The sequence below is a fragment of the Podarcis erhardii genome (assembly GCF_964252035.2).
Source record: "Podarcis erhardii genome assembly, chromosome: 17".
NCBI classification, from domain to species: Eukaryota; Metazoa; Chordata; class Lepidosauria; order Squamata; family Lacertidae; genus Podarcis; species Podarcis erhardii.
The window spans coordinates 20,489,771-20,507,865 of NC_138515.1; the positions used below are offsets into that span (position 1 = coordinate 20,489,771).

Genomic DNA, 18,095 nt, shown 5'->3' on the forward strand with positions numbered 1-18,095 from the left:
TGGGGAGGAGGGAAGCCCAAAGTTTTTGACCATTTTTAGGGGGGGCAACTCAAAGTTGTTGAGCTTGTTAAGCTTTTTTTTTGGGGGGGGAGATCACTCACCTTCTACTGAGAGGGACTGGTTGGCATCCCCCCGAATTTGGTACCCAGGTGCCCCACGCCCCTTGCACCCCTGGGTAAAGACGGCCCTGCCTGGACAAGAGTCTCATCTTAAACAAATTCATTATGCAGGGTACCCCCAAATTTATGGGCATTGCCATTAAATGGTGTGTGTGCACCACATCTTGTGATCAATTACGCAGGGTGGGGCTTGACTTGCATAATCAAACCAAAGCCAAAACTCACAGCCTGTTTACTAAGGCCTGGAAAACAGCTGAAATCTCAAGTGTTAAAGAGGGATATGGGAATATATCTGAAAGCAAGACATAGACATAACACACACACACACACACGGACGCACACACACAAATAAGCAGAAAGAAAGATGTTCTTCCCCCCCTCCAGCTTGTCTAACATTTTACCAATTAGGTCTGGTCCAGGTTTCTTCATGATTTCTCCTGCCTGTGATGCTTTGGTTATATTGAAGAGTATGTAGTCATCGCTAGAGTCCATGTCGGAGGCTTGAAGCATTGAGCCTTGGATCAGAATTATCTGTCCTTCATGCACTTCTATTTCAATATTACTGATGAGAAATGGAGGGCTGTCATCTTTAGGTAGAATGTTGATTGGAAATTTGTGGCGACTGCTGTGTCGGTTATCAAAGATCCTGAAGACAATATAGTCCTTTGTGGAATCACTGTCATCATGATGGTAACGGACAAGACCATCCTTAAGATCTGAGACCATGAACATGAATCCCTTTCCTCCTGTCAGACAACAGCAGGAACATGATTCATAATGGATATATACTTTTTAAAAAGGTAATACTGCTTTAGAAGGTGTGAAGCTTATGGACAGAAATGATTAAGTTTGTAAGAGGTAGAAATTGGAGGGCTGAGAGCAGGAAATCATAAAGGATTTCAGCCCTGCACAAATTCACTCAATGGGTCACCATTGGTGATCATCCTTCCTCATAAATTGCAGAAAACAATCTTGTTACATAGAAGAGATTCTTCCAGACTAGCCAGGCCAAAAAACAACCACCATTAAATGAATATGATTCCTTCACCACAAACATCAGAACTGGCTTACTAGATCAATGCTGGTTCACTGAGTGACAGACACAACATCGTTTTTCTCTGGGATGTTAGTGAAGCAAACAAGAACATATTGCAAAAGAATCCAAACTCCCTATGAATGCAACAACATATAGGCTTCCATGTCGCAAGAGCACATTATTTGGAAGACTTAATGAGCTACCCACAGTTAAAATTGCAGAATAATAATTTTGCAACATGTGGCAATTAAAATGCACCAAACAATTTTCCACAATTTTTTATACAAATAACATGGGGTGCAATTTGACATTCTGTCCCTTTTTTTGGTGTGCTTTTAAAAAAATGTACATGAAAAATGTGCATTTAAATTAGATATTTGTTCCCTAAAATACATGGTTTGTTTTTGGGTTTTTTTTTACACTTTTCAATGCATTCCGCCCGCCTGAAATGGAGGGATGATCACCAATGGTAACTCAGTGAGTGAATTTTAAGTTTTTGTTTTATGTTGTTGTTTTTAAAAAACTGCATTGGAAAATTCATAAACACACATAATCAGAATGACAGCTGCATTCTCATCTGCATATAAATTTGGGACCTGCACATTAGGTTTCTTTGCTTTGAGATGCAGACCAAACACATTTCTTCTCTATTCCTAGTATCAAGCAGAGGGTTGTGTCCAATGTTAGTCATACTCAGAGTGGACCCATTGAACTTGATTTGCATAATTAACTTAGGACTGTTAATTTTAATGGGTCTATTCTGAGTAGTACTTACCGGTAGTTGGAACAACTCAGTCTTTCCCATCACTGGCTAGCTAATTCTTTAAAACTGAGATACCAGGGACTGCGCTTGGAACCTTCTGCATGCAAAAATATGTTCTCTACCACCAAGCTACAGTTCTCCCCATAACCTTTAGGGTCCAAAGGTTTAAGAAATACACAGATGTGTCTTTAGTAAGTTCATGTGGGGCCAGTACTAGACTTACAGCTGTGCAGAAGTCATACAAAGGCATTTGTCAGAAACCATGCCTCACCAGGGTGCTGTATAGTTCTCACAAGTGCTGTCTTGTCTAGGGTTGCGATACACCTGGAATTTCCTGGACATATCCAGAATACTGCAGTCAGCAGAAATCGGTGTCTGGGCAGAAATCGGTCAAATGTCCAGAAGAAGCTCAACAACTTTTCTGTCTGAATTTTCACTGTTTGAAAAATACGGCAACCCTAGTCTTGTCATGAGCCCAGTGGTGGCTTCCTCCTCAAGTCCTCATTGTCATGGCAGCTGAAAAGGTGAATTGTTGCATGAACTGCACTGACCAATAGTAACATCTGTATACAGACATCAGGGAGGACACAATACCTCTTAGAGTGAGCTGTCCATGCTGTAGACCATCAACAGTGACTATGCGAACACCACTGATGTCGTCATTGTCTACAATCTGAAACTGTTCCCAAGTTATAGGGCGAGACTGTCCTTCCAGGAGATCAAGACCTAGAACAGAAACCCTGAACCTGTAATTTATTCAGAACAGTAAGAACAATAAGTGCAACCCAGCACTAATGGTGAATTCCTTTCTATAACAGATGCCAACCACTTGCATGGGGCCTTTGAGTAAACCATATTCAAACAACCATATGGTTTACTCAAAGGTCCCATGCAAGTAGTTGGCATCTGTTATAGAAAGGAATTAATTTCATCCATATAGAGCTCTGGAGGTAAACTCTTGGAAGCCTCATTTAGCACTGACCCCTTCAAGAAACTTCACTGGGGACAATGGCAGACCCTCCAATTGTCCCTATTTTCCAGGGAAAGTCCCAGATTTACAGAAGCCATCCTGGTTTCTGATTTGATCCCAAAATGTCCCACTTTTCCACAGGACGTCCCTATTCTCACCAGAGAAATGTTGGACAGTATGGAGTTATCTGAACCCTGAGCCATCTGAAGGCAGCCCTGTATAGGCAAGCTTTTTAATGTTTAATGTTTTATTATGTTTTTATGTATGTTGGAAGCTGCCTAGAGTGTCTGGAGCAACCCAGTCAGATGGACGAGATATTAATAATCATAATCATAATGGAATAGGACATCCCTATTTTCATCAGAGAAATGCCAGAGGGTGTGCAATGGCTTTCAGATCACATGCTCGTTTTGATTCAACAAGGGACACATGATGCAGATATGAGTTGATTTCATGAACCTCCCCTGGGTCTTCCTAGGAGGCAGCACAAAACTAGTGTCACACTGAGCCTGGTTAGCTCAGTTGTGGTGCTAATAACCCCAAGGTTGCAGGTTTGATCCCTGTAGCTGCATGTTCCTGCATTGTGAGGGGTTGGACTAGATTATCCTCAGGGTCCCTTCCAACTCTACAATTCTACGAGTCAACGAGTCTATGACAGAAACAAACTCAAGGACAATTTCTTTCCCCACAAAATAGCATAAGCCCATGTGGCTTCTCATTTAAAAAGGCTAAAGAACCTATTGAAAGACTAATGGTTTGTTGCATTTGACCTCTGCAGCCACATCCTGTCTTTTAAAGAAAACGATCAAGCATAATATGAATTCTCACCAGTATTCCATGAGACCCGAGGAGCATTTGTGTGTGCCGTTCTAACAGAGATATGGATAGTAATTGGTGAACTTCTTTCAAAGAACAAATCATGAACTTCAAACTCCACCTGTTACACAAAAATGGAAACAGCATTTTCTGAAGATTACCTGGGAAGATGAAACAGCAGCTGACAAGTAAGAGACTATTGCAGAGTGGGGAACCTGTGGCCCTACAAATGTTGCTGGGCTGTCGCTACTGCCATCCCTGACCATGCTGTCTGGGGTTAATGGGATTTGGTGTCTAACAAAATCTGGAGGGCCAACTGTTTACCAACCTCTGAACTAGAGGAATCTTGAAAGATTTTGAGCTCAAAATAACATAGGAAATAAACCACAGAGAGGTTTAGACTGCTAAATGGAACCAGAATGTTTAAAAGGCCATATATTTTCCTCCATAATCTCCAATATCCCCCCCTTTAAAAAAAATGCTGTTCCCTGTAGTCAGTTTGTACAATTTAATTCTTTTAAAAATGTTTCACACGTGAGACATTCATTTTAACTTCCACAAGAGGGAGCACTAATTATACTGCCACAGTATTTTTGCAACTGAAATGAAAATGCTAGGGATTCTTTAAAAGAATAGCAATCACCCCCCTTTTTACCATTTTTTGAAAGAAAAAAACACAAAACCAGAAATAATTAAGGTAATAGATAAAAATAGGCTAAATAGCAGCTTATGGAACACATTTTCACTAAGGAAAGGGCACTGATATCTCTGTTCCAGCAATACTCACTGCCATTGCTATTTGCTAAAATTTAAAGAGATGACAAGATCCAGTCATAGGTGACATTTATCTTTTCTGTTTAAGCTCTCATAAGCATTTATGCATCTCAAATACTTGTAATTCTTTTCTAATGTTATTAAATTGTGTAAGTTCTCCCATCTTATCACCTCTCAGCATCAACCATTCCTCACAGCATGCACAACAGAACATGACAGATTCCCTGAAAGGATTAAAGGACAGCATTGGATGAAAAACATTGGTAATAATAATCATAATGATCATAAAGCAACTATATAACTTTCAAATGCTGTGATCCACATTTTTAGTAATTTGGGAATTTATAAGGAAAGTGGCTTTCATGTTTATTAAGGGGCAAATAGCCCTCATGATTCTGACAAATTAACTGAGGCAGTTGAACAAACTTTAGTGACACACTGAGATGGTTCACATGTGCATGCAGGTCACCAGATTCCTCATGATTTAACAACTTAACATTTGATGACCTGTAATACAGTGTGTGAAATCACTCTGTTGAAAAGTGCTGTGATGTAACCAGAGAATGGGTCAAAAGTCCAGAGTCCCACTGAACAGGAGCCCCCTGTCCTGAAATGAAGTACAGTGGTACCTCGGGTTACATACACTTCAGGTTACATACGCTTCAGGTTACAGACTCCGCTAACCCAGAAATAGTACTTCAGGGTAAGAACTTTGCTTCAGGATGAGAACAGAAATCGTGCTCTGGCGGCGCGGCAGCAGCAGCAGGAGGCCCCATTAGCTAAAGTGGTGCTTCAGGTTAAGAACAGTTTCAGATTAAGAATGGACCTTCAGAACAAATTAAGTACTTAACCTGAGGTACCACTGTAACACACATTGCAGTCTATAGAGAGGGGGTCTAACAAGGCTATTAATTCCAGAGTCCAAAATTACCTAACTGCCACCACCATGACTGGAAGTCACTGATGTGTTTCTGGGCAAAGATACTCAGCATGGTCATCCTCCTGCTGTGAGGTAGGTTAGGCTAAGACAGCCTTTCTCAACCTTGGATCCCTAGATGATGTTGGACTACAACTCCCATGATTCCTAGCCAGCATATAACGAATGATCAGGGATGATGGGAGTTGTAGTTCAAGAACATCTGGGAAATCCTGGGTTGAGAAAGGCTGGGCTAAGAGATGGCAACTGGCCAAAGGTCACCCAGTGACCCACGCAGCTGAGAGGGGATTCGAACCCCGTTCTCCCAAGTCATAGTCCAACACTCCAGTCATTGTGACACACAAAGGGGGGGGGGAGCTCCTGTTGCTCTGTCCCAGCTCCTGCCAACCTAGCAGTTCGAAAGCACGCCAGTACAAGTAGATAAATAGGTACCACTGTGGCAGGAAGGTAAACTGTGTTTCTGTGCACTCTGGTTTCCGCCACAGTGTCCCATTGCACCAGAAGTGGTTTAATTATGCTGGCCATATGACCTGGAAAGCTGTCTGTGGACAAACACCAGCTCCCTTGGCCTGAAAGCGAGATGAGTGCTGCAACCCCATAGTCACCTTTGACTGGACTTAAGTGTCCAGGGGTCCTTTACTTTTATCTTTACCTACACAGCAATGAAATTCCCAAGTACCCTATTCGACAACAGAAGTGGAAAGAGAAAGGATTGCCAACGAAGGAGGAATGGCTTGTGAAAATGATGGAACGTAATGGCATAAAGAGGACATGATGACAAAGTTTTTAAGGAGTAACGGAGACCACTGATCTATCAAACAATCACCAATATATGAAGTTGCAGGCAGGATTTGATATACAGTCAAACCTTGGTTGTCAAACGCAATCCATTCCTGCACTTAAGCGGAAGCCGCGTCGGATGTGTGCCTTCTGAAAACATTAAAAAACCAGAGCATTTGCTTCTAGGTTTTCGGCATTCGGCAGCTGATACATTCCAAAACAGAGGTGTTTGGAAACCATGGTTTGACTGTATAAGCCAGGCATAGGTGAACTCGGCCCTCAAGATGTTTTGGGACTACAACTCCCATCATCCCTAGCTAACAGGACAAGTGGTCAGGGATGGTGGGAACTGTAGTCTCAAAACATCTGGAGGGCCAAGTTTGCCTATGCCTGGTATAAGCAATGGATTACTGAAATATTTGATGGTAGCGGGGTTTAGATAATAAAAGTATGTGTATTATAAAACAGCTAATAAAAAGGAATAAACAAACAAACATCAGGACAGTAGGAGTGGAAAGTCATCAAGAAACCGTATATTTTTTTAAAAAAAGTCTTTCTTGATAAATGCTTTGAAATCTTGTGAGAGACTTCATTAAAATCGCTTTGGTTACCTCATAATTTCTCCTCTCTGTGTGGCTGCTGTTTGGTGGCTGATAAGCAATAAGCATATCATTGAGGCTGTTCCACGTGAAGGATGAGATGGGCCTCGTGTGGTCTTGCAGATGAGTGATGTAGCCTTCCCGGGGTGGTTTGGTAATGTTGAAGATGAGCAGGGATTTGGCTGTTTCACCATCTTCGGCATCCAGTATGGTTGTTGACAACAGGCTCAGAATGAACTGGTCTGCTTCTAGGATTTGCATAGCCATGAAGGCAGCTTGGGGCGGCTGGTTAGGAAACGCACCTCCAATGTGAACGGGAAGCCAAGCATGCTCAGACTGCGGAAGAAGAAGCAGGTGACAAAGTAAGCATCTAATTATGGCTGAATGCTCTTCTAGCAGCCTAACCCAGTGGTGCCATCCAGGTGTTTTGGACTGCAATTCCCATAAGTCCCAGCCGGCATGTCTGAGGCTGGTGGGACTTGTAGTCCAAAACATCTGGAGGGCACCAGGTTGGCAAAGGCTGGCTTCACCTAAGCTTGCATCTGTCTATGCCAAAGTTCCTTCCTATAAGGCCAGGGGTCAGCAACCTTTTTCAGCCATGGGGCGGTCCACCATCCCTCAGACCATGTGGTGGGGTGGGCCGGATTTTGAAAAAAATATATGAAGAAATTCCTAGGCCCCAGAAATAACCCAGAGATGCATTTTAAATAAAAGGACACATTCTACTCATGTAAAAACACGCTGATTCCTGGACCGTCTGTGGGCTGGATTGAGAAGGCGATTGGGCCACATCTGGCCCCTGGGCCTTAGGTTGCCTACCCCTGTATAAGGCCTTTACCTTGTAGATGGTCTTGCTTCTGCTATCTGTGAGATCCAGCCTGATGGGTATGTAATCAATGTTGGGCGAAGGAGGGTCCAAATGCTGGTATCTTAGGCCCATCAGGAGAAAATCTTCACAGCTCACTTTAATGTTCTGTATGGTCTTCAGGCCTGAAACACAGCTCCCAGATGGACAGTTTTCACCTCTCCTACGTCCTAATGGCCCAAAGGAAATCACAGTGGGTTTTTTCTCTCTCAACAGAAACATGGACAGAAGATGCAAACCAGACACCAGAAGCTAGGAACAGTTCATGACTGAAATACCTATGGGAAGGAATGAGGGGGCTATGAGATGTTCTGTGAATAATTTTTATAGCCAGCTCCAGCTTTATGTTCTGTGTGAATCAGTTGGGGTATCTCTCTGTTCATAGAATGCACTCCCAGAGAAGCCCACCAAGGACACTTGCCTGACGTCCACTCTTATTATTTTTTAGGCATCATGTTAAGGCACATCATTCTATTGGCCATGGTACAACAATAAGTAACCAAACAAACAAACAAACCCCTGTGTTGCAAAGAGAATGTCAGCAATGTCTACGCAACACGATGACCATGTACATACGCAATAGACAATCTTTTAGAGAATTCCTTCAAACCATAACAAGTCCAAAATGAAATCTTTAGTCTCAAAGTCTCTGAAAATCTTTAAATGAAGCGAGGCACCAGACTTTGTACGATAGCAGACAAGCTGCGAAGCTTTGTGTATTCAGCAAATATGATGTCCAACACTGAACAGTGATTCCGGATATTGATTACTGTTTCATAGAATTCTTCGTCAGGGTGGTGGGAGGATATAGAATTGCTTCTTAAACCCATCTTATTTCGAATGAATGTATGTAAATGAAAATATCAAATGCTGTGGAACAGTGCTCACGTAACAATGTACATGGTCATCATGTTGTCTAGATATTGCTGACATCATTCTATTGGGCAGAGGCAGCAGCTTACAAAGGCGATTGGGGGAACCAATGTTGTATGCATGACGTCAGGACATCGGTTGGAAGGAGCTGGGGCAGAGCCAAACACAGCGGCCATTCAGCTTTAATGACTGGTGGCTCCTCCTCCCATGATGTTCCATGATGTGTCATGTCATGCCCCTCCCCATAATGTGGAGGCAAGTTGGCGCCCCTGTACAACCTCATCATTAAACGAAGATATTTGTGATGATATAACAGGTGCAAAAAAACGAAGTGTACATACCTGTTGTGGGAGGGAAACTATGAGGCTGATCTCCACGAGGCGGTTCTTCTTCTGCTGATGCTCTGACAAGTTGCCCATGGGCTGGCAGGAAAGTTTCTACGGAAATCAGGCTTATGGTACAATCCAAGTTTATTTTCCTGTTGTAGTCTAAAGTAATTACGTTCTTGTTAATTACATTGGACAGGCCATGAAAGCCAGGGACCTGTAGGGCACTTGAGCTCATCTTGATAATATTACAATCAGGTTCGAGTAACTTTACAAGGAAGGGAACCATTTCGGTAAATGTCTCGGTTTCCGTAAATCTGCAAAGGGCAAGCAAAAAGACAGTCGAATTTTATCAAGGAAAAGAGTTGGGCACATTTTGGAATCTACAACATTTGGTATACCTCGGGTTAAGAACTTAATTTGTTCCAGAGGTCCGTTCTTAACCTGAAACTGTTCTTAACCTGAAGCACCACTTTAGCTAATGGGGCCTCCTGCTGCCACCACGCTGCTGAAGCACAATTTCTGTTCTCATCCTTAAGCAAAGTTCTTAACCTGAAGCACTATTTCTGGGTTAGCGGAGTCTGTAACCTGAAGCGTATGTAACCCGAAGCGTATGTAACCTGAGGTACCACTGTATTTTAATTAGGCTCTTGAGCTTGGAACCTGCTTGTGGGCTTCTGACAGGCATCTGGTTGTCTACTGTGAGAAAGCCACTTCCGCAATAAACAAGGAGGTGGGGTTGCGGGCGCCACGCCCCTTCCCCACATTCGCGGGGCTGGCTCCAGCCCCCGCGATACCTAAGGGAATCCCCGCCCGTGTCATACCCCGGGCCAGCCAATCAGCTGGCTCTGGGGGTGGGGCCTCGGCGATTTAAACCTGCCGCAGCCAAGGCTCCTCCTCTTTTCCTCCGCTGCTGCAGCTGACCCAGTTTTATGACCCGGTTTGTATTTCCTTCCCTGCGGTCTTCTCCCTGGTCTCGGCTCGATTTCTTTCCCTCCCGCTAGGTCCCTTCGTCTATCCATTGTCGGGGGCTCCTCTTGAGCTTGGAACCTGCTTGTGGGTTTCTGACAGGCATTTGGTTGTCTACTGTGAGAATACAATGCTGGGCTATATGGGCCTTTGGCCTGATCCAGCAGATTCCTCTCATGTTCTTACAAAATTCAGAAAACCTATTTATGCATTGAGGTGGCTGAACTCTTATGAAGCTCTGTCTCAAACTTCAAGAGTCATCCCTCTAGTTAAAAGGTTATCAGGTAAAAAGGTAGAGGTAAAGGACCCCAGGACGGCTAAGCCCAGTCAAAGGTGACTAAGGGGTTGCAGCCTTCATCTCGTTTTCAGGCCGAGGGAGCCAGCGTTTGTCCACAGACAGCTTTCCGGGTCATGTGGCCAGCAGGACTAAACCGCTTCTGGCGCAACGGAAACCAGAGAGCACGGAAACGCCATTTACCTTCCCGCTGCAGTGGTACCTATTTATCTACTTGCACTGGTATGCTTTTGAATTGCTAGGTTGGCAGGAGCTGGGACAGAGCAATGGGAGCTCACCCCGTTGTGGGGATTCGAACTGCTGACCTTCTGATCAGGAAGCCCAAGAGGTTCAGTGGTTTAGACCACAGCGCCACCCACATCCCTAAGTGCATGGTTCCAAGTGTATGGTTAGGCAAACCTATTATTTCATTTAATCAACAACATCCTACAGCAGATATGCAACCTTGAAAACTGGAAAGTATGAGCAATACCAAATGAGCCAGTGAGCTCTTCTTCTTCAGTGAACCAGTACTTTTCTCCTCACTGGCTTAATCATTTATTTAGATATTTATATGCCACAGAATCATGGCAACAAAATGGCACTCACAGAGGTGGACAAACACCACAATGGCCAGCTCTGCTGCTGCTGGAGAGGTTTTAAAGAGAGGCTCTTTTTGTTTTTGAGCAGGAAGGCCTTCAACAACCCTCAAAGCCTGATTTAGCTCTGTTTGTGTTGTGAATCTAACCCTCTGGGGCGGGTTCATGACCTACTGTCTTGAGATATCCCATTACTGGAACCATAATTCTTCCCTGCTGACAATAGCAACAGGCACAATCAGTGTTAAGTAAATTATCCATAATTTTAACTATGGGCCAAGGAATAGGATGAACGTACATAATTTGTTTAATGCGTTTGGTTTTGCAACCAATGGGCACCTTGGATTTTTTATTTTCTTATTTTTTTGCACTTTATTTATTATTAATGTTGCAATACATATACGAAATCTTTACATATTTATACATATACATTATATTCGTAATTTCACATTTTCACATTTCATTATGTACCAACATTTATCCATTTCTTATTTCTTGCCCTGTGTCTCCCCTCCACCCGTGCGTCACTTCCTTGTTATTATTATGTAATTTTATTATTGAGATTGTAATTTTGTATTTTAATAATTAAACATTCAATCTTATATATCTGCTTAGTTTAGCTTAGCTTAACTTAACTTTGTGAGATCAGTCTATACATATCAATAAATTCTTGTTGGAGCATCTTTTGGTCATGTATTTTTCTACACATTTCCATTCCTGTTTGAGATTTTGATTAGATTGCATTCTAATTGTTGCCGTCATTTTTGCTAATTCAATCATTTCAAAAAAATTATTTTGCCAATCTTTCAATGTTGGTACTTCTTCTGACTTCTTTCTTTCTTTCTTTCTTTTTGCAATCAATAACCTAGTGGCAGCTGTTGCATATAAAAAGATTCGCTTCGTGTTTTTGGATGTCATTCGTTATAATTCCTAAAAGGAATGTTTCCGGTTTCTTACCAATTGTTGTTTTAAACATTTTTTTTCAGTTCCTCATGTATATTTTCCCAAAATTTCTTAATTTTATCACATCCCCACCATACATGATATAAGGCATCAGAGGGATCCTTATATCATGGATTTTAAATTTTCTTTGTGACGCGATATAAAAGAAAACTCAGAAGAGATAATTCACTTAGCATTACCTTTTAATATTAGGTGAATGGTAGAAACATGCTTGTTCTTTCCTAAGAAACACCCCCTGAGCCATCACCCCAGTGCTGATTACCTGTATAACCTCAGCATGACTAAGTCTTCATTGAGAATTGGGCATCCGTTGTGAGTGTACTTGACTTCATTGGGAAGAAAATGGCAATCAAACACCTGTTGAAAAATGGGCTTTGTTTAAAGAGGAGGCAGCATATTTCAGACGTTTTCCCTTTTGGCTCATTTTGGTTTATCTTGAAAAAAACATTTTGCAATGCAGAAGTGATTTGCATAATTACCCTGTGGTATTTATATAAAAAATGGGTAGATAGCTTAACAATGTTTCTGGGACTGTGGGGAATTAATAGAGTTATAAGCCGCCACAATCTTTGAGCAATCAGAGACTCCTGGGGTTCCAAGAGCTTTACCCAGGGCTCAATTTCCTTGGAATGAAGGACAATAGAGACTGTGGTGTCTTTAGCATATCTGGTTTTATTTACACATATATACAACCACTTGAGAATTTGGTATAGTGGTTAAAGAGTCAGACTAGGACCTGGGAGACCAGGGTTCAAATCCCCACTTGCTTACTGAGTAAACTGGGGCCGGTCACTGACTCTCAGCCTAACTTACGTCACAGGATTGTTGTGAGAATTAAATGAGGAGGGGGAGAACCAAGCATACCTCCTTGTGCTCCTGGGAGAAAAAGCTGGGATATAAATGCAACAAGCAAACAAACAAATCTGCAGAAGATATGCTTGTCTCCCTTATATTTTATGTAAAGTGGCCTTCGGTGCTCTGTGATCATATCATGATCCTAATACAGACGTATAATACGTATAAACAGAGTATAATAAGGAAGGACAGATCCTGAAGCTGAGGCTCCAATACTCCAATATATGAGAAGAGAAGACTCCCTGGAAAATACCCTGATGTTGGGAAAGATTGAGGACACAAGGAGAAGGGGACGACAGAGGACGAGATGGTTGGACAGTGTTCTCAAAGCTACTAACATGAGTTTGACTAAACTGCGGGAGGCAGCGGAAGACAGGAGGGCCTGGCATGCTCTGGTCCATGGGGTCACGAAGTGCTGGACACGACTAAACGACTAAACAACAATATCATCATCATCATCATCAACAGTGACATGGATCCAGTTATTTGCATTTAGTCCCCATTTAACTCAATGGGATTTAAATTGAAGTTGGGAAGAACTAAAATTCAACCAGCTTAGTCTGGAGGATCAAGCCAACTGGGACTATGGAGCCCCAAATTGGATATCGGATAACCAACCACACATTGCTGCTGCTGTCTGACTCTCAGAGCATTGTCATGCAGGTTCCCACTCACTGCAATTGATTTGGACTACAGACAGACTGCTTTGGCCAGAATGCTCATTCATATTACACTTGCCTTGCTTTCACTGTATTTCTCCCGTATCCAAAAATGGTCCAAGGCATTTTTTGTAACTGAGCTAAATAATAATAATACCCCATCACACACACTCACAGGGTGGCAAAGACATAAGATGCTAAACAATTTGTCACCATTAAATTATCCCCCCCCAATCTGTCACCTGGTGGGGCCAACATCACCTTGCCTAATGGTAAAGGCAGCCTCGTCTACATTGACATTGGGCAGTGCATTCCCACCGACCCCACATGGGACACAAGGAAACACATCTGAGTCCCTCTCACCAATTTCGTCTCACAAATGCAGCCAACGCAGGAGAGAAACTAGATGCAACTCTTAGTCAATGCAGGTTTACATTTCTCCAAAGAGTCAATTTAAAACAAAGCCAATTTAAGCCCCGCATGTGGAAATGACTTCAGGTGCTCACTGAAAGAGCGCTAGGAAGTCAGAGAAGCAATTTAAGGCTCATGTCTCAAAATGCTCTTAGCCCTGAGAATTCAGCTTCCTTCTAATGGAAGACGAGAGCTGCAACACGGTACAGGCAATGCTATCCATCAGAGAACTATGGCCATAATAGTCATAAATTGTGTTTTTCCAGAAGACATCATTAGTTCCTCCACTTAATTGATAACGAGGGAGATAAATAATGAAAGCTTTTTTCCTCAACATGACTCTTGCCGTAGACAGACAATGATTATAAAATAGACACAATCTGCTTTGTTAAAAGGAAACAGCTGTTTTATGCTTCCTAATATGTTTTTCTTTCATATGAACAGGCAGCCATAATTGTCTATAAATTTAACAAGTAAAACAAAGGAGAGTTAAATCTTTTCCTAATTACTGTCTGGCTTTGCTTTTATTTCCACTTCAACTACTTTTCAATTACAATTTGTAATTAAATTGTCACACATTCCTAGCACATTACTCACTTTAATGACAGCAAAGGAAATAATAGGACAGGTTCTCGCATAATGCAGTGTTTGCTGGTTAAAAGCACAATCTCTTTAGCAAAACAAGGGCAAGTTCTGCCATTGGGGGGCGGGGCTGGCAGTTAAGAGTTGCCAACTGACCAGAGCATGTTCTGCTTCTATGCTATTAGCATCAGCTCAAAATGAACCAAGGCATGGCGATCAGCATTATTACCTGATGATAACTGCATACTGCTTTTAGGCATAGGTAAAGATAAAGGGACCCCTGACCGTTAAGTCCAGTCGTGGATGACTCTGGGGTTGCGGCACTCATCTCGCTTTACTGGCCAAGGAAGCCAGCGTTTGTCCGCAGACAGCTTCCAGATCATGAAGCCAGCATGACTAAGCTGCTTCTGGCAAACCAGAGCAGCGCATGGAAACACCGTTCACCTTCCCGCTAGAGTGGTACCTATTTATCTACTTGCACTTTGACATGCTTTCGAACTGCTAGGTTGGCAGGAGCAGGTCCAAGCAACGGGAGCTCACCCTGTCGTGGGGATTTGAACCGCTGACCTTCTGATCGGCAAGCCCAAGAGGCTCTGTGGTTTAGACCACGCACCACCCGTGTCCCGCTATTAGGCATATGGATATGCAAGATACAAACAAACAAACAAACAAACAAACAAACAAACCCCACAACCCTATGTCTAAACTAGGAGGATAGCAGAGGTTACAGATATACTGTGTGTCATTCTTCCAAAATCCCTTGCTAATTTCCAAAGTCATATTTGTTTCTTCATCATGGCAGCTTTATTCATAGTAAAACACCCCTACACAATGCTTCATCTTAACAAATGAAGAATACAAGTCCTACTGGAGGAAAAAAGAAAAAAAATGAGGTCTACTTAGTCTAGCATCCTCTTCTCCACAATGAGACAAACAAAGTTTCCACCTAGTTTGCTGTTTGGTTGCAAACTTCTTGGGATTAGTTTGCAAAAATTTATTTCTTTTAAATGTATGTGGGTAGCCATGCCCACTTTGGGACACACCCACCACTGGCATACACTCCTAGGCTTGCCATACATCTGGAAAATTCTGGACATGTATGGAAATTGGATGCCTAAAATGGCATCTGGGGGGAATTATTGAATTTAAGCAGAGATGCTTCTGTTGCTGCCGGTCATCTTCCTGTCCGAAGGCAGCTGGTGCCTTTGAGGGTCTCCCCTCATGCAACATAATGAGCACAGCCAGATGGAATGCGCGGGGCTGGAATTTTACTTTTTGAAATATGGCATGCGTATGCGCTCCTAGAGAGCTGGCCGATGCCAAATCAAATTTGGCCACCAAAGCTGTTGTGAGGGGCTGCACCTCTGCTAGGTAACTAGAAGGACTTCCTTTGTGTAGAGAGCAACAAGTAAGAGATATTCGGCTTCCTCTAAAATATATCCATCCAATCACTTGATGAGGCAGACGGTGAACATGTATTAGTCCACATATGGGGTGAGCTTGGTGCACCTCTGAAAAAGGGTGCAACTGGTTGGTGCACGAGCAGTATTCATTGAAGCAAAGTGACCAGAACAATGTTCTCGTTGATAATTGGCCACATTTTTATGGGCTGCTTACTACATAAGAGTGAAACTTCATATTGCTATAGCCAGAAGAATATAATAAGAGACCAGAGGAGTCAGAACAAAGGTCCATCTAGCTCTGGATCAGGTTCCCACAGTAGCCCCCAGGAAGCTCATGAACAAGGCATTCAGGCCACAGAACCCACCTTCATTGACTCTTCAAAGCCAAATTAGGCATATGGGATTTGCCTGACTGCATAGGTTGCATACACACCACATGTTTAAACTACATGACTTTCCCCAAAGAATCCTGGGAACTGTGGTTTGTTGAAGGTGCTGAACCTCGGGCTCTCTTTGTGTGTGAACTACAGAACTTAGGATTGTTGCGGGGGGGGGGGGAGCTGTTTACTTTAACTGTTTGGTGTGCACATAGTCCTCAAATCAAACATTTCCCCACCCAGCAGCAGGAGGAGCCGAGTATAATTTTGTGCACCTGACACGTTTATGTTTCAAATACCAGGGTGGAGGAAGAAAGCACACATGATCACTGCTCTCAGTGCCAGCCACACTGCTCTCAAAGCATCCCATTCTATTTTGTATTAGTAACCAGATCGAGAAAACATTGCTTTCTCCACACAGGTTCCCATAAGTAAACCCAGATGGGACAAAAGTAGAAGAAAGGTGATATGGGAAATATGTCTGATGTGGAAAGGAAGCATAAAAAACCCCTTTGTATGTTTACCATCTGTTGATGGTAATTCTTGGGAACTGAACAAGTCCCATGGTATGCTGTGCATTCACATTTTAGTCACGCCATTACTACATGGGGAGCAATTAAAAGGAACCCTTGCTTGTGGTTAAGAGCTGTATAGTGCTGGGCTTTGCCCTGGGGGGTCTTATCTAAAATGTACATGAACAGCTGACTTACCTCCTGGTGGCTTTTAATAATAGTTTTTAAAAAACCAAAGCAAGCACAAATTAGAAGCGTTTGAGGGCAAAGTGCTGTTTCATTCAGCAGCAGTGGAGAAAAAATAGAGATAAGTCTGCTTTGCCCATCGATATATAGGTGGGGCTGTATGCAGTTGCTTCAGTTTGGGAAAAGATGTCTCAAAAGCTTTTAACTAACTAACAAGCTTCACTCACAATGAAAAGCCACTGAGAGCCAGTCACTGAGACCCAGTGTGGTGTAGTGGACTCGTAATCTGGTGAACTGGGTTTGATTCCCTGCTCCTTCACATGCAGCTGCTGGGTGACCTTGGGCTAGTCACGCTTCTCTGAAGTCTCTCAGCCTCACTCACCTCACAGAGTGTTTGTTGTGGCCGAGGAAGGGAAAGGAGATTGTTAGCTGCTTTGAGACTCCTTAGGGTAGTGATAAAGCGGAATATCAAGTCCAAACTACTTTACACTACAATGGAAGCCAATGCTATGTTTGTGAATGGCCATTCCGCCGTTCCAAAGTCGTTACTCCCAATAAGTCGTCCCTTTTCCTCCCCTTCCCAGCTCCCCAAATTTCCATGCCAAGATATTTCACATACCTGTGGGGTTAGTTTCCCAACCCTCTGCGTCATCGGCTCGTTCATCACAACTTCCACTTTGCAAGCGTCCTTCTCTCGGGGAATGGAAAACTGCAGGTCCTCTTGCAACAGGAAGATGGACTGGCCCTTCATCACTTTTGCCCCACGGTTGACGTTGACAAAGGAGGAGTGGATGCTTCTCAAATTAAGTGCAAAGAGCAAAAGGAGCCAGCTGTTCCCCAAAGCCTTCATAGTGTGGTTAGCAAAGGAGAAAACTCTTTAGGGAAAGGGGGTTGTTTTCTTAGTGCTTCCTGGGAAGCTTCACTACCTGATCATGGGCATCAGGCTACAGTGTCCTCCATGTGCTTTATCAAGAATATTTCCTGCATAATGGAATCTGGACACGGAACCCTTTCAAAGAATCCTCAGGTAAATAAATTCATGGATCAATCCCAACATTTAGAACAACGGACACGGTTTTCCCCAAAAATCTAGGGGGTGGGGGGAAAAGAGAGAGAGAGAGAATGACAGTAATGAAAAGGAAGGTACTATGCATTGTGTCTGTTGCTACAAGTGAACATCATGCCTTGACATCCCACACAATCATATTTCATTTCAGACAAGAAATGAGCTAGGTTGGTGGGAGACAGGCAGCTGAAGGGCTGCTACAACTCCCAATCTCCACCCCACATGCTCAGACCAAGGTTACCAGGCTGCAGCAATTCAGGTATCTTGTGTATAGGGGGGGGGAGGTGCCGTACTCACCATGAAGTTATTATACACTTTTAACATTTGAAAACAAGGTGCTGGTACTTGAGTACCCCCAGAAAAAAGCACTGGTCTTGTGCA

The 18,095-nt window shown here is 43.0% G+C and overlaps 1 protein-coding gene across 1 annotated transcript in view; it reads right to left on the bottom strand.

Annotated features, from left to right (window-relative positions):
• Positions 1-17,498, bottom strand: part of FREM1 (FRAS1 related extracellular matrix 1) — a gene marked incomplete at its 5' end in the record, with an annotated part of 74,442 nt that extends 56,944 nt beyond the window's left edge. The window contains 8 exons of the mRNA XM_081845743.1: positions 521-865; positions 2,513-2,644; positions 3,717-3,825; positions 6,807-7,130; positions 7,633-7,829; positions 8,874-9,175; positions 11,926-12,020; positions 17,268-17,498. Coding sequence (XP_081701869.1) covers positions 521-865; positions 2,513-2,644; positions 3,717-3,825; positions 6,807-7,130; positions 7,633-7,829; positions 8,874-9,175; positions 11,926-12,020; positions 17,268-17,498 — 1,735 coding nt within the window. The remainder of the gene's footprint in view (positions 1-520; positions 866-2,512; positions 2,645-3,716; positions 3,826-6,806; positions 7,131-7,632; positions 7,830-8,873; positions 9,176-11,925; positions 12,021-17,267) is intronic.
• Positions 17,499-18,095: the final 597 nt, after the last annotated feature.